This window comes from Alexandromys fortis, unplaced genomic scaffold (assembly GCF_014885135.2).
Source record: "Alexandromys fortis isolate MF-2015 unplaced genomic scaffold, M_Fortis_MF-2015_v1.1 scaffold_20, whole genome shotgun sequence".
NCBI classification, from domain to species: Eukaryota; Metazoa; Chordata; class Mammalia; order Rodentia; family Cricetidae; genus Alexandromys; species Alexandromys fortis.
The window spans coordinates 6,232,482-6,253,303 of NW_026067903.1; the positions used below are offsets into that span (position 1 = coordinate 6,232,482).

Consider the following 20,822-nt stretch of genomic DNA (forward strand, 5'->3'; position numbering starts at 1 on the left):
GGAGCACTCTCCAAGTGCTCCACCTCTCAGCTCTGCCTTGACTGGCTAGGGAGGAGTGGGGGCTGCTCGCTCCGACAGGGTTCACAGCTTTCTCAGCTGCTTCTGCTCCCCACTTTTCCCCTGTTCTGTCTCTTCTCTTTTGTCTTCCCTGGGCCTCTCAATGGGGATGTAGTTCCTGGTTGTCCTGGGATGACTCCCCAGGCTTCACTGAGCCCACAACTACAGGCACTGTGTTACAAAACCCCAGGGTGGCTTTCCCCAGTGCTTGACTCTACCCTGCATTCCCAGACAGGCTCTCTCTCGTGTGTGTGTGTGTGTGTGTGTGTGTGTGTGTGTGTGTGTGTGTGTGTGAAACCCTAGGTTGACCTCCTTTCTTTGGCCACCCTGGCCAGGGTAAAGAAAGAGCTTCTGTCCCAGAGTCAAGACTCACTGGCTTGGCATGGACGATGATTGGCTGGCCCAGGTCACATGTATTCTGCTGGAGTCAACTCTGCAGACATCACCATAGAACATTTTGGCCTAAATGTAGGGGACAGGAAGCTGGGCCACTCTTACAAAGGAAGGGGTGCATCCTAGGTACCTAGAAACTTGGGGCCGCACAGCACACCCTGTTCTTCTGTCAGGGCCTTTGAGAGAAAGCAGCTCTCTTTGCAGATGGCCAGTCCTAGCTACTCCTTGCAGAACTGCACGTGCTCCCTATGCCCTCAGGCCCACATGCTAATGTGCATGCATGTGTATAAGCCTAGGCTCACACACACACACACACACACACACACACACACACACACACACACACACACACAGAGCTTCCTATAGCCAGAGCCTCTGGGCCCCTGGCAGAACTAGGTTTTCCGTCCAGACTCCCATGGGATCAGGGTCTCTGGTTCCAGCTGAAGAAGCAGGAAGAGCTACTGCCACTGCTTGTCATCTTGCTTGTCCCCACCCCCACCATTGAAGGAAGCCAACGTGGGAAGATGAGCAGGGTGGGATCACCCTCTCAAGGATTTGCCCACAACCCTGTGGTTCTTCCCTCTTGAGACAGTCTGAGATGGCTTCACTTTAGCACATGCCCTCAGTCCTCCTGCTTATGTATGTCCTACCCCTACCTCCTGTGCTAAGGTTTTCCAGCTCCCACCCAGTCCTCAGAACAGGAAGGAGCCCCTTGGGGTCCCTGCTCAGAGTTTAGGTAGAGCTTACAGGAGGATCCCACTGTGATAGGCCTGGGGTCTCAGAACTCATTTCTGGGAGCTTAGAACAGGCTCCAGCTCATGCTCTGGGGGCGTGGTGGGTGTGAGGGTACATCCTGGGCCCCTCAGATTCTCCAGCACCCTGGGAAGAGTCCTTCTGCCTCTTGATCCAGCTGGGATCCAGAGAACAACTTTTCCTTTAGGGGTTGTTCCCAGCAGCTGATCCAGAAGTCCTGTTCCTGTCTAGATGCTGCCAGCATGTCCCCTGTCACCCGAAAGTGGCCCTATCCCTGTCCAATTTTTAGGGATCCACCCCCCAACATGACCGCATCACTTTTAGTTACAGAATAGGGTGGCCTGCCTAGCCAACCCTGTGATGAATCTGGCAGGCTGTGTCTGTGACGTCTGTTGCCTGACCTCTTGCCCCGTATCTTCAGGGACTCTGGTCTGAGAAGAGGTCTTCTGTCACACGTCTCATTTCCTAGCAGTCCTCATCATTTCCTACTTGCTACAACAGTGACCAGTCCCCCATCCTGGGCAGTCACTTTGGAGGTCAGCTTTTCTTTTGGCATGGAACCTTGGTTGCAGCCCTCTGCTCTGTTGCCTGCCAAGGCCAAGGTCAGGAAGTACAACCTTGGAACTGGAGCAGCGTGGAGTAGCTTCTGCAGTTTCCCCTGAGAAACAGGGAAGAAATGGCATCGCACGATGGCAGGTGCCACGCTCCTGTGTTCAGATGAAGTGTAGTTAGAAACATGCATGTACTGTGCTTTGGTGGACACACAAGATAGAGCCCTGCTTCCCTCCCTGAGCTGAAGGTCTTGGCCTGGGGCCTGTTAGTGGCCCTACCTCCAGATTACCCAGGGTTAATAATACTGTTGTTGTTTGCCCAACCCCTGAAGGAGCACCTGCCCCACGCCCTTAGGCACAGGCCAGTGTCCCTGTACACCCCAGGAATAGCCTGGCCTCTGTGTCCTGCCTCCAGAATATCCAGGGACCTCTGCTCTTTCTACAGTGTCAGCCCCGTTTAGAGAGGTGATACAAGTCTAGAGCCTTTCCTGATGAAGGGGGAGGTCCCAGACATCTACTTCTTACCATCCCTCCCCCAACTGGACATGTTGGGGATCTGGCCAGTCTTGAGCTCCCACATATGCCAAGATGCAGGGTCACCAGGCCTTCTCTGTGTGTCTTATTGGATCGGGATGCTGTGACACTAGATTTAAATTTAGTTTTAAAAAGGGAGTGACTCGTGGCCCACCTCTCACTGCGGGCAATCTAGTGATCCATGCAGCCTGGGTCTGTAACTAGATTGGTTCTAGAGCTCGTCGTCAGCACGTGTGCTCCACATGTAACAGGAGCGGCACTGGCGAAGGAGTCTCCTGGGGTCAGTTGTCAAGCTAGGCTGGGCCTCCAGACCTTAGAGACTGAGCTGAATGCACGATCCCCAGGGTAGCCACCAGCCAGGGCCCATGATGTCAAGGGCAGAAACAGAGGAGGTAGTCCTGGCATCCTGGTGCTGCTGAGCAGGTATGCAGACACTGCCGGATGAGCCCTGGGCCTCAGCAATGTGACTTAGAGAGCCACTGCCCGTGCATCCTCGTCATCCTCCTTCCTCGGTGTCCCTGGGCCAGCCTCAGTTCTCCCCAGTCCCTAGCAGCTGCCCAGAGCCTGGCTGGACCTGCTTCCACAGAGTCCTCCTGCCCTGGAAAGTCTACTGTTCCCTTCTGCCTGGCAGGCTCTGAGGAAAGGGTTCCATCTAAAGATTCCAGTGTAAGGCTACATCCTTGGTCATGAGGTAGGGAGAAACTGCTGCTGGGTTAGAGAAAGCGGCTTCCTGGGAACTCCCTTCTCTCTTCCACCCTTTAGCGTTAGTAACCCAGCTTACCCCCTTGGCATTAACTAGCAGGGGATTTCCTGAAGGATGAAGTTCCCGGGAAATGTCCACCCATGTTCCCTTTTGTCTCCTTTGACAAAAACTTGCAAATGAGTTCCACTTGACCCAGGAGACCTGAGATCATAACTAAATGGAGCAGAACCAGAGATGCCACCTGCCTGTTGTCCACTGGGTGACGAGCCTCGTGACCCTTTCATACCTGGATCCTGATTTGGGGGAGGGCAGGAATGAGATATGCCACAATGAGTTTCTGGGAAGAGGCCCATCACCAGACTCTGGGGAGAGACCCAGGAAGTGGAAGCTAAGGCCTTGCTGGCAATGGGACCGGGGGACAGTACCGCCTTTGCTTGTCAGTATTGGGTCCAGGCACGTCCTGTTCTTCACCCTCTGCCGCTCTCTTCTGAGTCCTTGGCTGAGGTTTCCTGGATCTCTTTCCCACTGTGGTTTCCCAGCCTGGATTCGTGTTTGTGCACGAGGGGCTGGGCTCCTCAACTGGCTGGGGTCCTGCTGCTCTAAACAAGGTATGAGGCCTGGACATTGCAGCCCCACCACCGTGGAAGACTGACTCCAAAGCCATACTGGCCCCAACTGCAGCTACACACACACATACATGGACACACACACACACAGCCACACACACCACACACACACAAATACTACATGCACACACGTACCACACACACGTATACCACACACACGTATACCACACACACACATACCACACGCACCCACATAAGCTGAGTCCTGGAAGGGGCCTCCCTTGGACTGGGGGAAAGGCCACCTTGTGGTCTCAAAGGTAGACGAAAAGGGCAGAGGGGTAATCTGGTGGGGGAGGGGGCTGCATAGCCCACGTCCTCTGGCCACCACTTCCTGCTTAATCTCTGTGGTGCCAGCCAAGACAGGAGCAGGCTTGCTAAATTCAGAAAGTGGTCACTGTCACAGAGAGGGAAATGTGGTTCTTCACTTCACACGCATCCTGCTCCTACCGAGATGACCCCTTGCCTGCGCAGCAGGCCCGCTCTGCACCCCTAGCCCACCTCGGGTACCCAAGCAGTGGAATTGTAGAGGAAGGGTCTCAGGTTCTGCCTGCTCCAGGCCCAGAACCCCTGGTTCCCTGACAGAGAGGAACCAACAACCGCTCTTTGCCTCCACTGAGGAGACCCTTACCTGCATGACTGATGTCCACACTGAAACTTGATGTTGTTTGTTGTTTGGGGTTAGTTTTTTGAGATTTTTTTGCTTCAGTTTGGTTTTGTGCTGGGACTAAAGGCATGCACCACCGTGCCCTTGTTTTTTGTTTGTTTGTTTTGAGGGACTAAGGATCAAACTTCAAACCTTACCTTTGCTAGACCAGGATTCTACAGCTGAGAAGCATCCCAAGCCAAAAATCTTTTTTCCCCCCACAAAAAAACACTGGCAGGGACTCCGCACTGCCTGCCCTGAGCAGGGTGCAGCCCTACGACGACCTCAAGCTGAGTCAGAGTCTAACTTAAAGGGCCCTCTCTAGGAAGGGGGGAAACACACCGACCCCCAAACCGTGTGCATTTGGATTTGTCCTTCGGAGAAATGGTTGGAAAATGTGGTGAACACCCTATCCCTCCTCCCTATACCCGACCAAAAAAAGAAGCTCAGAATATTTATCTGGGGTTTTCCTTGAAGCTTGAGTTATGGGAATCAGTGAGAGCTGTATTGTGAAACTGGAGCTGTGTGTGCTGCACTTTTTTCCTTAGTGATCCCCTGCACAGGGTAGATGCACCAGCAGCCTGCCGGGCAGTCTTCCCCCAGGGCGATCCTCTAGGATGGTAAATCGCTCGGTCCAGGTGAAGCAAAGACCTCCACAATTGAGCTTGGGGCAGGCTAATCTTCAGGAGGGGTGGGGTGTACTAGAGAAAGGCATTTGCAAGAGAAAGGGTTTAGGGGTGAGGAGTCCCGCGGTCCCTTAGCCCTCTGCTCCAGCGGAGCCACACCCCTTTACACCTCGGAAGGGCGGTCCCCAGATTCCCCAGGCAGCCCCTCCCCCGCTCCACTACCCTTGGATGTTTTCTTTGGCATCCTCTGCCACCTCTCACTATCACTTTGCTCCATGCCAAGTGTTTTGCCCTGTCAGAAAGGGGCCTCAGCTTTTTTCCAAGGTCATGTTCCTCTCTTGCCTCAAACCCAGTTAGACTCGATTAAAGTAGGGCAGTGTCCTGTTTAAAAAATCTTCAACAAATTTAGGTATATTCTGACTCTGTCAATAATACATATTAGACAGATTTATTTATTCGTTTGTTTGTTTGTTTTGTACAGGCTATCCTTGAATTTACTGTGTAGCTAAGGATGACTTTGAACTTCTGATCCTCCTGCCTGTAAGGAATGCTGGGATTACAGGCATGTGACACCAGGCCTGGTTTTATGGTTCTAGGAATTGAACCTGAGGCCTACTGTATGCTAGGCAAGCACTGTGTTCAAAAAATAGTCCTTTTCTTTTTCAAAAGAGATTCTTATTTATTTAAAATAGCATTTATTTCCTAAGTTAAACTATAATGATGTCACTTTCTTCCCTTCCCTTTTTTTCTCTCACCCCTTCCTTCCCTTTATTATCCACCACCTTGCTTCCTCTCAACCTCGTGGTCTCTTTTTCTTTGTTTTTACATACGTATCTATTTATTGAGATAGGGTCACATTGTGTAGCCCTGAATAGCCTAAAACTCACTATGTAGGCCAGGCTGGCCTCAAACTCACCGAAATCCACCTGCCTCTGCCTTCATGAATGCTATTATTAAACGCATATCCCACCACATCCTCAGATTTGTATTATTTTTATTGTATGTGTATGTGTGTATGGGGGTATGTGCACATGAATACAGTATGTATACTCAAGGAGGCCAGAGGTATTGGAATCCCCTGGAGCTGGTATTACTGGTGGTTGTGAGCCTTCCAACTGCGGTATTGGCAGCTGCCATCTCTCCAGCGCCACCCCCCCCCCATGTTCATAAGTAGGGGAAGAAAAGAGGATGTGGGCTGAGGATGCAGCTCGGGGAAGAGTATGTGCTTCGCTTACTCCTGAGTTTGGTCTCTAGCACAGAGGCACGCACGCACACATACATACACATTCCAGCCACATGGCATGGAGGACAGCAAAGAGAACATGAAAGACACATCTTGCAATCTTTTGTCCCAGAAAGATGGTGCACACTGGTGTGTTCAACCCACAGCAGATACTGCTACCTTCTCTCACTAGCGTCCCTCAGGAGGCTCTGAGCACCCCCAGTCAACAGCAGCCCAATGAGCCTCAGTGTCTGCAGCCAGCCCTGTCTCCAAACCATGCCCTCCCTTACCCCATTCAAACTCAGCTAGTTACCTGGCTGACCAACCCCGCCTCCACCCTATGCCCCACCTAGGGCTGATGTAAGACACAGGATCTGTCTGGTGTTATAATCTACTGTCTCTGCCCCCCATTTTTGCCTTACTCCTCCTCATTTTCTTCTTTCTTCTTTTTGTCTCTTTTTTGTGTTCATTGTTATTGTATATTTTTGCTTACTTTTGAGACAGGATCTTCCTATGTAGCCTTGGCTGGCCTTGAACTTGTCTTGCTTAGCTTCCAAGTTGGGGATTACAGGTATGCTCCATCATACCTGGCCTTTGTTTTTTTTTTTTTTTTTATCTCTTGCATATCCAGTGGCAAGAGTGAGGGTGGACTTGTTGGACGGTATGAAGATATTCACTGCTTGCTTTTTCTTTGGCCAGCTTCCTGTCTGACATCAGGACCGAGAGTCAAACAGTGCTGTGCCTGGGTTTGTGCAGGTGCTTATCCTCCTTGGGGCTCCGTTTCCGAGGTGGGAGCTCAGAGGTTGTACAGGGGATAGTTTCACATCCCTTACCTAGCACAGGCGTAGGTGGCTCAACAGGCAGGCTGTGCAGAGGTCTGAGGACACAGACCCTGGAGACTTTCAGTTCTAGAGTCCCCGGATGAGGCTGGGGTGGTATGGCTTTCTGAGTGGCAGGTATGTTATAGGAAAGTTGGTCCAGCCTACTGGGCTAGTTACAGTTCTGAGATAATGAGGCCAAGTTCTGTTCATGCAGGCCTTCCTTAAAGATGCTTTCCTGGGCCGGGCGGTGGTGGCACACGCCTTTAATCCCAGCACTCGGGAGGCAGAGGCGGGCGGATCTCTGTGAGTTCAAGACCAGCCTGGTCTACAAGAGCTAGTTCCAGGACAGGCTCCAAAACCACAGAGAAACCCTGTCTCAAAAAAAAAAAAAAAAAAAAAGAAAGAAAGATGCTTTTCTGGAAGCTGCTGTGTGTGCTGCGCGCAAGGAACCTTCACAGGCTCAGATGAGTTAAGAAAGCATCCTTGTGCTCTCTCTTTAGGTCTGCTATCTGTGCCACAGCCTCCTGACACTGGCTGGGGTGGTGGTCAGCAGCCAGGATATTACTCCAGATCAATGGGTGAGTCTCCCAAGAGGCTGGAGAGGATTGGGTACCCAGTAGTAGCTACTGTATCAAGCACTGTGGGCCACAGCGACCAGCGTGGAACCAGTCTTCTTTCAGGAACTGCAGAATGAGAGGCCAAGAAGAAAGTGGCAAGGGCTGCCAGGGCCTCTTTCTCCCACCATGTCCCAAAAGCCTTCCCCAAGGGATGCTGACCTGTCCCCCAGAATCTGCCCTTCCCCTCTCCTCCCTTTCCTACCCAGCTTGGCAGCAGTCACTCAGAGAATCACTCCCTTTCTGACTTAGTTCTCCTTCTTGCCCCGGCCTCCGGAATATGCCTGGCTCATGTCCCGCCTCCTCCTCCTCTTCAGGGTGAGCTGCAGCTGCTGTGCATGCAGTTGGACCGCCACATCAGCACCCATATCCGGGAGAGCCCCCAGGCCATGCACCGGACCAAACTCAAGGACCTGGCCACCCAGACCTACATCCGCTGGCAGGACCTGCTGGCTCACTGTCAGCCCCAGGTGGTGTCCTATAATCCCCTAGACCTGGGAGGGAAGGGAAGTGGTCAGTCGGTGGGGCTTGGCATATCCAGCAGGCCATCCACCCCCGCTGCAGCTGCTGGACTCCAAAGGGAGAGGGTGGAGTGGGCAGTGTGGTGGAGAGTGGGGATGTCTCAGGGGACCTTCGTTCTTAATCCAGGGCCCGGGGAGGGGATGCAGAAGGGAACACAGGGAGCCTGTCTGTGAACAAATGCAAAGCGAAGCTCAGCCCTGGAGAGCTGAGCAATCCCAGTTTGATATGACCAGCCAGGAAGGGACACCGCAGGCAACAGCTGTCCACCTCCTGTCCACTCGTCCTGTGGACCTCAGCTGGCTTCTTGCTTTGTTAAGAACATTTCCCAGGCTGCTCTGTTTTGTTTTGTTTGCGGTGGGGGGCGGGAGGGGAGAGTGATTAGTACTTGAACCCAGTACTAATGCTAAGCAAATGCCCTATTGCCCTCCACAACCACAGCAGCAGCACCCACTCCACAGGAGAGAGTTTTGTTCTTGGAATTGTCTCAACTAGTCCAGGTAGTAACATTTTAGCTAAAGTTTACTGAGTTAAGATCTTTTTCTACCGGAACCTGAAGACCTCAGGAAGCAGGGATTGTTAGTCGCCAGTTTTACAGATGAGCTGTATCTAGAGACTCCAGAGGGTCAATAGTTTGCCCCACCATGTAGGCAGCTTGAGTGAATGTGAAAATCAGGGCTCGAGGCCAGTATCACTCCTTGGCACAAAGCAGTCTCCATCTTCACACTCCCTTCCACCCTTAGGCACCCCCCCCCTCCATTTCTCCACTAAGCATGCCCTGCTGGGCTGGCCCTGAGCAAGCCCTTAATGGAAACAGCTGAACACCCTGTTCCCAGCTCGCCTCTCCTTGACCCCTCCCTTACAATTCCCTCTCACCCCTGACTTGAGGCTGACACACTGGCCACAGGCTGTGGCTTGGTGCTCAAATTTCGCAAGTCCCTGAGAAAAAGAAAGCTGGAACTCAGACCTTCTCCTGATCCACTGGCGGCTGGTGGGAAGCATTGTTTGTCATAAAGAAGAAGCAGAGTGATTGGAGCCTGACTGAGTGTGCACAGATTTCATCTTCCTCCCATATTCCTTGGGCCCACAGTAGTAGGAGATAGGACCTTGGCTGAGCCTCCTAGGCCTGCTGACCCACTGTATCCGGTCTTGGAACCCTAAGACACCTGCCATGGAGTTCTCTCTGGAAGATGCTGAACGGACACCACCAATGCAGGGGCCTTTGCATAGAGGACAGTACTGGGGCCAGGCCATTACAAGCTGCTTTCTTCTTCTTCACAGGGCCAGTACTTCAACCTTTGGAAAGATATTTAAAGGGATAATGGCAAAGTGACTCTAGGCTCTGGATCCAGCAGGAGGAGAACTGTAGGAGGTAAAGAACAGAGGTTGGGGAGGCCCAGCCTGGTGAAGCCAGCCTACTGCCACTGGAGGTCGTCTCCCTGACCATCCCCGCACTTAAACACGCTTGCTTGCTCAGCTGTCTCTGTCTTGTCTCTATAGCACTGGCTTTCTGGGCCTCTTGGGCCCTCCTTGTTGGCCACTCTTCCCACACATCTACACACTGTATCTTGTTCTCGCTGTCCATCCTTAATATGGGGTTCCTTTGTGCACATTAAAGTCTTCTTTTCAGCACCAGTGGTTTCCCCTCCTTAAATCCTTATCCCGAGGGCTCATGCCCAGCACCTAACCTGATGCCTTGCCTCTGCGTGAGCCAGCCACTGCTCTCACCTCTGGCAGTCATGTAACTGGGGCCTAGGAACCACCTCCGCCACTTGACTCTATAACTTGGAGCCAGCACACTGTGACCAGGGTTGCTGGAGCCTGGCACTTTTGGATGAAAGACCATTGTCTGGATCCTGTCTGGGACTACCCCGCCCCTGCTAGGGACACTATACAGAAAGTATGGTGGATCAGGGCTGTAATTATGCTTAATTCAATTTATTGTTGAGCTGTGAAATCAACTCTTTAGACTTAGAAGTGGGGGTGGGTCCCAAAGACACTTCTGGATCCTTCTTTTGCTCTCCATGGCCTTGCCTCCAGGTCAGTTTCATTGTGTCGTAACCTCTAACTGTATAACTGGATATCTTTGACCTGGACCCCTGGAGAAGTGAGTGGGCCCGTTTGTATCTCCAGGAGCGGCCCCCTAGCTATCCCCTATTTATTTTCTTATCTGGCCACTCCTCTGACAAAATCCATGCTCATCTTTGGACCCTTCTGACACTTTCATAGTTGGAGTGAGCTTTGCAACAGGTAGAAGAGGGGGCCAGGAGGCAGCAGAGGATGACTCCCGCCAACCTGACTTGTGTTCATGTCTCAGTTGATGGCCCTTGGAGCTTCCCCATGGCTGTTGCATACAGTTTTCCCTGTTTATATCTTCCAGGATTAGGGGCTGACCAGGTGATACACACACACACACACACACAGAGAGAGAGAGAGAGAGAGAGAGAGAGAGAGAGAGAGAGAGAGAGAGAGAACATAGCTAAAGTGAAGCCCATACCTTTCTAGGCCTGTTTCAGACACAAGTACCTCCCTCTCTGGGTCCTCTGAAGGCCAGGAGCTAGAGACATCTATTATTTAGAGACAGGGCACAGGCTTTGCACAGTACTGGGTACCACAGAGGACATCTTTTCTGTCTCAAAGCTTTTGCCAAATGAGAAGTGGAAGAAGCCCTTTCAGAGCCAGGTGACTTGGATGCCCAGTGATTTGACTGATAGTTCTGGCTTCTCTTCCTGGCTGCATCACGTGAACCTGTGGCAAACCCTCACACCCCAGCAGCAGAGTAAGCAGGTCATCCTCAGCTCTCTGACAGGCAGGCAGGGACTTTGGAGAGCTAGCCCGTTTCACCCTGCCTCTGGGCACCGCTGCTTGACATTGTACATCCTGGCAGTTAATCCTCAGTAACTGGGTTTGCTCTGGAAACCTGGAAATCACCTTGAAATCTCCCTCTTTTGTTCTCATTGCCAAGGGCAGAGAGGGGGTAGGAAGACCTAAGAGGCTGAACTGGGGAGTTTCCAGTTCTTGAAGCTGCCCTTACCTGGCTTTAAGAAAAGGGATCAAAGTGTCCAGATGTCAGTGTAGACGTCTGGAGTCCTCCCTGGCTCCTTACTCCACAAACATACCCATCCCTGAGAGAGAAATAGATACAGCAGAGAGGAGGAGACAGTGTTGGGGACTTCTCAGTCCCTCCCAGAAGGCTGCTGTAACCTGAGCAGAGGTATGCGATGTAAGGTCAATCAAGGGTGGACACTGTCCCCTGGGTCATGTAATTGTCCTGCTCTGGGACTGACTGGGCGCTGACCAACCCTGGGTCAGGATCAGTTGGAAACGGAGCCTCTTCCAGGCCAAGAATTGTGGAATGAAGCTGTTTCACCATTTGCCCTCCAGGTTTTTGACCCTAAGCCCCTGGGAAAAGGCAGGGGATATCCTGGTAGAAGCCGCTGGAAAAGCAGTATCCTGGGCTGTGATGACGGATGTTTTCCTGCTTCCTTTTGGTGATGCTGGAAGGGAGGGGCTGGGAAGGGAAAGGCTCCCCAGGTGGACAGCTTTGATAATTCTCCCTTTGGAGGAAGTAGACCAAGGAAGTCCTTTTCCTATGTCCCAGTTCCCTGGGTCACAGAGAGCTCCTCGAAAGATGGCCCACCCCAGTCTTCTCATTCTCCCACCTGTGGGGAGACTTCCGGCTACCTTGGAAACAGTCCAGGTTCAAGGAGGCCTTGACTAGAGACCCCCCAGTGTACACTCTGGGCCTTCCTCTTTTTTTTTTTTTTTTTTTTTTTTTTTTTTCGAGACAGGGTTTCTCTGTAGCTTTGGAGCCTGTCCTGAAACTCCCTTTGTAGGACCAGGCTGGCCTCGAACTCACAGAGATCCGCCTGCCTCTGCCTCCCGAGTGCTGGGATTACAGGCGTGCGCCACCACCGCCCGGCTTGGGCCTTCCTCTTGCCACTTAGCTCGGGAAGGGTGGTTGGTAAGAAGTGGAGTACTGTGTTTCATGACCAATATTGGGTTCTACAAAGGTCAGCTTGAACTCAGTGGGTCCAGGAGGGTGGGCATTTAACTTGTCTTGTTTCCTTTAGTTGACCACAAGCATTTAAGCTATAGCAAAAGGGGCGTGGGGCACAGAGCAGGGTCTGCTCTGTCAGGCTGGAATAAGGATCAGGGTGTGATGCCTTCCATAGGCTATGCTGGGCAGGCCTAGGGAGATTACACAGCTATGTAGCCTTATCTTTTTTTTTTTAAAGATTTATTTATTTATTATGTATACAACATTCCTTCCATGTATGTTTGTATGCTAGAAGAGGGCACCAGAACTCATTACAGATGGTTGTGAGCCACCATGTGGTTGCTGAGAATTGAACTCAGGACCTTTGGAGGAGCAGGCAATGCTCTTAGCCACTGAGCCATCTCTCCAGCCCCTAGCCTTATCTTTTTTTTCTTTTTCTTTCTTCTTTTCTTTTCTTTTTTTTTAGTGTTACTATTTTTTTTTCTTGATGTAAGATCCAGAATCCTTATTTTTCTGCCAGCTGTCCTTTTATTAAAAAGCATGAATCACGAGCAAGAGTCATGCAGGAAACTTCATCTTCTGCCCACCCACCTGTGGAGAAGACCCAAGGCGGTAAACCGAGCATGGCAGGGAATGCGCAGAGGTGGGGGGTGGAGCCCTATGGTGAGGAGCCTGGCAGGGAGGGGCTTTCTGGCCGTTACTAGAGCAGTCTTCTTTCCACCTCCATCCCTGGCTTAGAAGACCCTGACGCCTGCCATGAAGGTGCAGAATGCTGTCCCTGCCAGTGAAACCCAAACCTTTTGAAACTTTCCACTGGGGCCACCGTGGAGGTAGAGCCAGGGAGCTCAGGTCACTGCCCAGCAGCGCTCCTTCCTGGTGGGCAAGAAGACTTAGAGGAGAGAGAGAAAAGCAACAGGAAGTGGAGCATTAGCGGTGTGCATGGTGACTGCTAGAAAGAGGAATGGGAATCACGGAACTCAACTTCCTTTTTTTTGAGAGTCTCACTAGGGAGCCCAGGGTGGACATGGACATGAACTCGTGGGCTCAAAACTTTCCTACCTCCGCCTTCCCAAGCAGCTGGGACCACAGGCTCCCGCCATCACTCCAAGGCCCCATTCACAATTTTTACCTTGCTGTTTATGTGAATTTGAGTCAGTTTTAGATCTTGCTTAATCTTTCTGATAAGACGAGAGAAACAGTCACTGGCCTGGAAGTCCTGCGTCAGCCTCCTAGGGCTGAGGATACCCAGTCTGTAAAGGTCCTGAGCATGGCCTGAGGAAATTTGACAGCAGGTTCTAAAGCCAGGGGCACAGAACAACAGCACAGAAGCCCGGAAGTCTGTGTAGCAGCTTACCCTTATTTAGATGGAAACTGAGGCTGACCAAGAGGAGGGGCCTGCATGGTTCATCTCTGGCCAGCTCTAACAGGGCACATTCCCTGCCCACCCCTGATAGTAGCTGGCCTGCCTCCTATCTCCAAGGCCCCAGCTTTGTTTCCTACTGGAAAGAAGCTGGGAAATGTGGCTCTGGCCAGTGAGGGAGAAGGGGCCATTCTGTGTCCCAGCAAAGACTCAATTGTTACTGAAACCCAACTGGGCTGCCTTTCTTCATTATCCCCACTGCCCTTCTGGTCTCCACTTTCAGATGCCAAGTTTTAGCCCAGAATAAAGGCTGCTGTCGGACTGATTTACACTCCAGATCTGCTGATGGGGGTCTAAAGTGTTGCTTCTCTCTAGGACTGCCCCAGGGGCTTAAAGTTACCACAGAAGTCTCCTGGCCTCGACTTCCTTTCATTCCCGATTGTCCTTTAACTCTGGCTAGGGGTGGTCTCCGGATACCGGTGAAGCAGCTTCCCCAAGGTTCTCTCCAGCTGCCTAGCGTGAGGGCCAGCTGGCTGGAAAGAGGACTTGCCCATCCAGCAGGGCCCAGGAGGCCAAAGCTACAAGTTATCTAGGAGCGGCTGTGGGTGGAGGCTGGCAGTTCTGAAGGTGGTAGTGGTTCCCAGCGCGGCTCCCTTCAGCCCCTTTCATCTGAACAGAAGGGCTCATGCCACTTGTTAATCAACCTTTCAAGTGGTACCAGGGATCATTTCCTGGTGGTAGGCTCTGCTGGAGCCTGGAAACAAGGAGCAACCTGGAGACTTGGGGGTCTTCTCTGCCTGTGAGCCGCTCCTACCAGCCTAAGGGTTAGGGCCAGAAAGAAGAACGATTTCGGGGTCAAAAGACTGACCACTGTGGTTAGCCCCTTAGAGAACCTTCAGTTTCTTCCGTTGCTCTTCTCCCTTCGGATACGCATCCCAAAATGGCTTGCCAGCTTTCGTTCCTGTAACTGGAGCGTGGGGGGAACCCCTCAGTCCTTCCTGAGCCCAGCCCGCCGCAAGGCTTGAAGGCACACTTCGGGAAGACCAGGTGAGTGTGGTTCCCGGTGGCAATGCCTGGAGTCCCTCCCCGCACCCCTCCCTCCGGGCGCCATGGCGTAGACCTTGACTCCGGGGAGGCCAGAGTCGCAAGGGTCCCCAAGCCTCAGCGCTGGGCAAGCAAGGGCTGCGGGTCGCAGCCCCCTCCTGGGCGGGCCTTCGCGTCCCGCCCCCGGCCACCACTCGACACCCTCCTTGCCTGACGTCAGGGGGTTGGGGGCGGAGAGCAGCGGCAGCAGCGGAGAAAGAACCGGCGCCCGGCGCGGTAGAGCACGGACCCCGAGCTCAGGGGCGCCGAGAGCGGTGCTGGGACCGAGGGGCGATAGCGCGAGACAGCCTAAGCGTGCTGGCGGGCACACGCGGGCTGGAACGGCGAGGGGGTAGGGGAGGACCGTGGCCGGAGCCGAACGCGAGGGCGGCGCCCAGGGATTCGAGCTGCACGGAAGAGGTGAGTGAGGCCAGAGCTCTGGGGCTCCAGAGCTGCTGCTTTGTCCCCACGGCTCGGGTAGGGGCCGGCGCGCACGCGAGGGTACAGCGTCTGGGGTGCAGGGCGGGGCGGCAGCGCAGACAGCTGTCCGATCCGGGTCCCTACCGAGTCCTCCGCGGGCTGCCCAGCGGACGATCAGCAGTAAGGCAAGCTGTGTCTGCAGCTCCAGTGGCCGGATCGGCGGGCGCCTTAGGGTGCGGAGCTAGGGGCAGTGGAAGACCCTCGGGCTGTCCGGCGCGCGGTCCGGATTTTTGCCAGATTCGCGAGCTGCTCCGGTTCCCCCACCTCGAAGGAAAGTTTGGGGCGGGCTTGGACCGTGGCCGATGTTGTGGGATCGGATTTCCCTAGCGCGGCCCCCCGCCCTCCTGTTCTGCTAGGAAGGCGGGCTGGCTTTGAGAACCAGCCCCCTCATCCGAGTTTAGCCGCACGGTCCCGCGCTGGAGCGCTGCGATCCACGATCTGCTGCTCCGTGTGTGCAAGTGTGGCGCAAATCCTGGTTCTCCATCCCCCTGGCTGTCCGCGACCCTTGCCTTGGAAAGAGCTGGGGGTTGGGTCATGAAACGCGGGCGGATTCTCGGAGCACGCCACCGGGTTCTGACCCCAGCGTAGGGTAATTGGTAGAGGGGAAGCTGAGGGTGTGTCAGGGGGACTGCCCGGGGGAAGGCAGCCCCAGCCCCCCACCCCCACCCCGCCTTCCCGCGCAGGGGTTCTGGGCCGACAGGGGGCGTCCTCAAGCTTGGTTTTGCCACGCTCCCAGCGCCACTGCTTTGTTTGCATTCAAATCCTCGGAGCTGGGGGAGGGGAGAGCCCACAGTAGGGAGACCTGGACAGGGTCTTGGCTTGGAACCTTTGTTTTGGGGTGAAATTTCCAGATTCTGCATCTCTGTTCCCGGTCCGGAGCGTCTGGATTAGTAAAAATCAGTCACGTTGGCCTAGTGCCTAGGCCAGGGTCCCCGGGGTGCAATCCCCGAGTTAAGAACGTTCGTCAGAGCCGAGGGGCGGGGAGTGGCTAGGGTGGGGAAGGGGGGGGGGACACACAGCCTTCAAGGGCCATTCGTGGGCATCCCCGGTGCTCCAGGAGAAACCCCCTTTGGCCTCCCAAACCCATTTCACTTCCTTCCACGATTCCGCTCCCGTCGCGGTGAGGAGAACCCCATACGCCCTAAGCCGACTCGTTGCCCCGCCGTCTCTCTGATGGAGGGTCACTGTCTCGTAGAAGGTTGTTGGAAGAACAGGACTGGCCCTGGTCATTTCCACGCCCATCCCACCCACTTCCTGCCTCCCTCTTGGGCAACAAAGGGGCCTCGGGAAGCTGGGCCCTTTTGGTTCCCGGCCCCACTCCTACTCCAGCCCTGCTGATGTGGAACCGGGTTTGGGCTCTGCCCGGCTATTGTCTGCGCTGGGGGAGGGGACAGGCTGGGGCCGGGAACTCTGCACGCAGGCGGCTGCACCAAGTCCCCCACTGGGGGTCTTTGCCCAACCGCCTGCTTGCCTCTGCCGAATAAGGGGTATACCTCCCCGAATTAGGTCTTGGGCCTGGCCAGAGTCCAGGTAGCAGGTCCTGTTTCTTAAGATTATTCCAAAACCTTTTAGACCTGAAGGAGGAAAAGGAGGGGAGCCCCTTTTTATTTTTTCTGCACAACTCCCTGTTAAGAGGGAGTAGGGATGGCCTGGAGGCCATAGAAGGCTTTTTGATGACTGCCCACGCCTAGTGCCTGCTGACTCAGCTCCTCCCTGCCCCTCTGGAAGGGACCCCCTGGGCCCCTGGGGGCAGAGGCCAGTTGCTGAAACTAGGTCTGCTCCAAAAAAGGGAGCAGGGGAAGCTCCAGGAGCTCCAGGGGAGTTGTGTTCAAATGTGCGCCCTGTGCGGCACGTCTCTTGGTGCGGGCCCCCTTCCGGTCTGTGATGCTGACCAGTTTCTTTTCCTTCAGCAGGGCTGCTGGACTGAAGTTTTAGAGCCCGGGTGTTTGCCATGGCCCAGCACTGGGCTGTCTGGCTGCTGGCAGCAGGGCTGTGGGGCCTGGGCATTGGGGCTGAGGTGTGGTGGAACCTTGTGCCCCGGAAGACAGTATCTTCTGGGGGTGAGTGCTTGAAGCATGGGAGGCAGGGCCAGAGGGAGGCAGGAACGGACTGCTGGGGGGAAGAAGGGGTTGCTTGCTGAAGGAAGGAGCAGCTGCTGAGAAAATTATCCCCCCAAGCATGCATACTTTATACTGATAGGTGTGATTGTGGCTTTCTAAGAAATGCGAGTGGCCCCAGGGACCCAGAACTGGTAGTGCAGGTCAGAACCTGGGATTTGCCCCCATCTGACGCTGGGATAACTCTTTGGGATCTCTTACCACCATCTCCACGCCCAACCCCAACCCAGACTTGGCTGTCCCGGTGTGCAAGGGAGGTAGTTTCGGGGTCACCCTCCCTGTTCCTCACTTGAATTGTCACTAGTGCTTGGAAGCCTAGAGAGAGAAACATGAACCCCAAGTTCTAGGGCAAGTGTAAGCCTAACCCCATTTCCAGTCCTCCTAGCTGACTGTCCCCAGAAGCCCCTTAATTCATCAAATGGTCCTCCCCTGCGGGGCCCCAACACTGGAGCCGCCTGGTGGTTCTAGGTGGGTGTATATAAGTGCTTGTGCTTGCTGGGGGAGGAGGCAGAGCCGAGCAGACAGCGCTCCTTTGCACACACACCTGTATGGAGAGGTGATGTCAGGTGTTTGTATCATCCATGGGCTCTTGGGACATGGGATGAGCTCACCTCCCACAGGCTGCACTCAGCTGCTAATGAAGCCCCTCCCGTGCCGACCCAGCTCTGGCTGGTCATTGCCTCCAAAGACTGAAGCTGGCTTAAGTGTGGGCCCTGTGGGCAGGGGGACAGAGCTGTGGTCCTCTGACAGATGTGTGATCAAGCGCTACATGTGCCGGACGGCAGCACAGCTTCTCAGGCTTCAACACCAACTCAGATCTCTGAGTCTCTGGTCCCCTTGCCCTCCCAGTCCTGACTTCTTTCCCCTTCCCCACGTGCCACCTTGCCAGCCCCCTACCCATCTGTGCTTGCGTTTCCTGAAGCCTGGACAGGCGCCTGCTGGCGTAAATGGCTTCTTAGACAAGGAATGCTCACAACTGTTCTGTGCCTTCTGCCCCCCTGGCTCTGCTGCCAGGGTCTGCTGGACCCTGATGTGGTCAGCAAGTAGCAGAGCAAAGGAGGAAATGGGAGCTGAGGAGGCCAGGGCGGGGGAAGCGCCCGACTCTGTGCCTGAGGTACCGCTGACCCTGAGTGAGAGCCCTCACATCAGTCAGATGGCTTCCTCTGGCCGGAAGCTTTGGCTGAGATATCCTTCCTTCCCCTTTACCAGCCCAGATTGCCTCCTCCCAGACCGTGAAGAGGGGCTTCGGAAGCCCGGGGAGGGTGGAGCTATTAAGTCCAGGTCTATTCAGAAAAAGTCCTTTATGGCCAGTAGGGGTTTGGCTGTCGTCTGTGTGTGTGGTGCTAGCTTTTGCGGAGAGCAGTGATGATGAGGCCCAGGGGACCTTTGGACAAAGGAAGATTGATGTAGGGGACTCCTGGAACCCCGGGGAGGCTGCCACTCACCCCTTGCTCATTCCTACCTTGTTCTTGTCCCTGTTTCTACAGAGTTGGCCACAGTAGTGAGGCGGTTCTCCCAGACGGGCATCCAGGACTTCCTGACCTTGACCCTGAGGGAGCACTCTGGGCTTTTATATGTGGGGGCTCGAGAGGCGCTGTTTGCCTTCAGCGTAGAGGCTCTGGAGCTGCAAGGCGTGGTGAGAGGTGGGGCAGCGGGAGGCACACAGGACTGGGGGTGTGTGGCCTGGGCAGGCTGTCCCCACAGCCCGGAGGTCTCTCTTGGTATCAGGATTAGCACTTGCTCTCCCCTTCTGGGTTCCTCGAGGTGGGATAGGTTTGGGGCTTGTGTCAGAATGGGGACCAGGTGGCCCCCACGGCGTAGCTCAAGCTGTATTTGTAGCACACACTTCCCATGTGCCTGTGACATCTCTGATGTGTCCTTTCCGGTCCTCAGATCTCCTGGGAGGCCCCGGCTGAGAAGAAGATTGAGTGTACCCAGAAAGGGAAGAGCAACCAGGTGGGCTCTCAGGGCACTTCCCCTGCCAGGCCTTTGTGGAATGCTCTCCTGTCTGGACCCTAGTGATGCTGTATCCCCGCCTCTCCATTCTCACTAACTTGTATACCTTTCTCTCTGAAGACCGAGTGCTTCAACTTCATCCGCTTCCTTCAGCCATACAATGCCTCCCACCTGTACGTCTGTGGTACCTATGCCTTCCAGCCCAAGTGCACCTACATCGTGAGTGTTACCCCCCTCTTTGGGTGTGCCCCTTACCCTCCTGTCCCTGACTTCTGTGACTTCCTTGCTTGTACTCCCAGACCGTGATTTTTCAGGCCGTGTAGGCCCCTGTATTAATGCCTGTCTTCTGTATCTTCCTGCTCCTAGGACATGCTCACTTTCACCTTGGAGCGTGGAGAATTTGAAGACGGGAAGGGGAAATGTCCCTATGACCCAGCTAAGGGCCACACTGGACTCCTTGTGGGTGAGTGGCGGCCTCCAGTACGGACAGGGCGAATCTTCGGGGACTTGGTTGGCTTGTCTCCAGAGTACATCTGTCTGAACCTTATTTTTCTAGCTTGGTTGACCCGCCGTTTGTCTCCTATCCGCAGATGGTGAGCTGTTCTCAGCCACGCTCAACAACTTCCTGGGTACCGAGCCTGTTATCCTGCGGAACATGGGGCCCCACCACTCCATCAAGACCGAGTACCTGGCGTTTTGGCTAAATGGTGTGTTATGGAGTGGGACTGGGGAAGCCAAGAGTGGAAGGGCCTTGAGAGGCCCTGGCACCCTGCCACTGACCCTCCTTGCTTTGCCCCAGAACCCCACTTCGTAGGCTCTGCCTATGTCCCTGAGAGTGTGGGGAGCTTCACGGGGGACGATGACAAGGTCTACTTCTTCTTCAGCGAGCGGGCAGTGGAGTACGATTGCTACGCCGAGCAGGTGGTGGCTCGCGTGGCTCGCGTCTGTAAGGTACCAAGTTCTGCAGCGGTGGGCGGCGGGAGCCCCGAGGGCTGGGCAGGGGCTAAGCAGCCGTGTCTCCTTGCCATCCACCAGGGCGACATGGGGGGTGCCCGGACCCTGCAGAAGAAGTGGACGACGTTCCTGAAAGCACAGCTGGTGTGCTCAGCCCCGGAGTGGAAGGTGTACTTCAACCAGCTCCGGGCGGTGCACACCCTGCTGGGTACCTCTTGGCACAACACCACCTTCTTTGGGGTGTTTCAAGCGCGGTGGTAAGTGGCTCTGGGGTGGCTGGGGCTCTGAGGAGCAGGTGGCGGTCAGGTTGGGGGTGGTATGTGGGCGTGAGGCTTGCACAGGCCTCTGGAGGAGGTCCAGCGGGTCGGTCCTGGTAGCCAAGATCATTCTGGTCTTTTTAAAGCTCTGTGGAGGGGGGTGGGGAGCAGGAACCGCCTCAGGTGACACCTCAGAGCCACCTTATGGCAATGACTACTCTATACTGAGCCCTGCCTTTATAGTGCTTCCTCTGATGCCAGGGTTACGGTGTGGGCAAGGAAGTACCAGACCTGACTTTTGAGGTCCTTCCTTTGCTGTAACAGGGGCGACATGGACCTGTCAGCAGTCTGTGAGTACCAGCTGGAACAGATCCAACAGGTGTTCGAGGGCCCCTACAAAGAGTACAGCGAGCAGGCCCAGAAGTGGGCCCGCTATACTGACCCAGTACCCAGCCCTCGGCCTGGCTCGGTGAGTCTTCGGCATGGGGCTGTGCACCCAGTATCCTCTGCAGGACCCATTCCTTCACCCCGCTGACAGCTCTCCCGCCCGTCT

General features: G+C 54.6%; 2 protein-coding genes across 4 annotated transcripts in view; both read left to right on the plus strand.

The window, feature by feature from the left end:
• Fam178b (family with sequence similarity 178 member B) overlaps nucleotides 1-11,777 on the plus strand; it is a 126,458-nt gene extending 114,681 nt beyond the window's left edge. The window contains exons 14-16 of the mRNA XM_050134692.1: nucleotides 7,430-7,507; nucleotides 7,861-8,013; nucleotides 9,344-11,777. Of these exons, the coding sequence (XP_049990649.1) occupies nucleotides 7,430-7,507; nucleotides 7,861-8,013; nucleotides 9,344-9,376 (264 nt within the window). The 3' untranslated portion in view covers nucleotides 9,377-11,777. The remainder of the gene's footprint in view (nucleotides 1-7,429; nucleotides 7,508-7,860; nucleotides 8,014-9,343) is intronic.
• A 2,952-nt stretch (nucleotides 11,778-14,729) lies between these two features.
• Nucleotides 14,730-20,822, plus strand: part of Sema4c (semaphorin 4C) — a 9,755-nt gene continuing 3,662 nt past the window's right edge. The window contains exons 1-10 of one of the 3 annotated variants that reach the window (XM_050134725.1): nucleotides 14,730-14,925; nucleotides 16,896-17,045; nucleotides 18,590-18,738; nucleotides 18,996-19,058; nucleotides 19,179-19,277; nucleotides 19,425-19,521; nucleotides 19,649-19,765; nucleotides 19,858-20,009; nucleotides 20,094-20,269; nucleotides 20,594-20,738. In XM_050134725.1, the coding sequence (XP_049990682.1) occupies nucleotides 16,937-17,045; nucleotides 18,590-18,738; nucleotides 18,996-19,058; nucleotides 19,179-19,277; nucleotides 19,425-19,521; nucleotides 19,649-19,765; nucleotides 19,858-20,009; nucleotides 20,094-20,269; nucleotides 20,594-20,738 (1,107 nt within the window). In that variant the 5' untranslated portion in view covers nucleotides 14,730-14,925; nucleotides 16,896-16,936. Of the gene's footprint in view, nucleotides 14,926-16,137; nucleotides 17,046-18,589; nucleotides 18,739-18,995; nucleotides 19,059-19,178; nucleotides 19,278-19,424; nucleotides 19,522-19,648; nucleotides 19,766-19,857; nucleotides 20,010-20,093; nucleotides 20,270-20,593; nucleotides 20,739-20,822 lie in introns of those variants that run through there. The other 2 variants (XM_050134726.1, XM_050134727.1) reach the window with 2 other exon arrangements.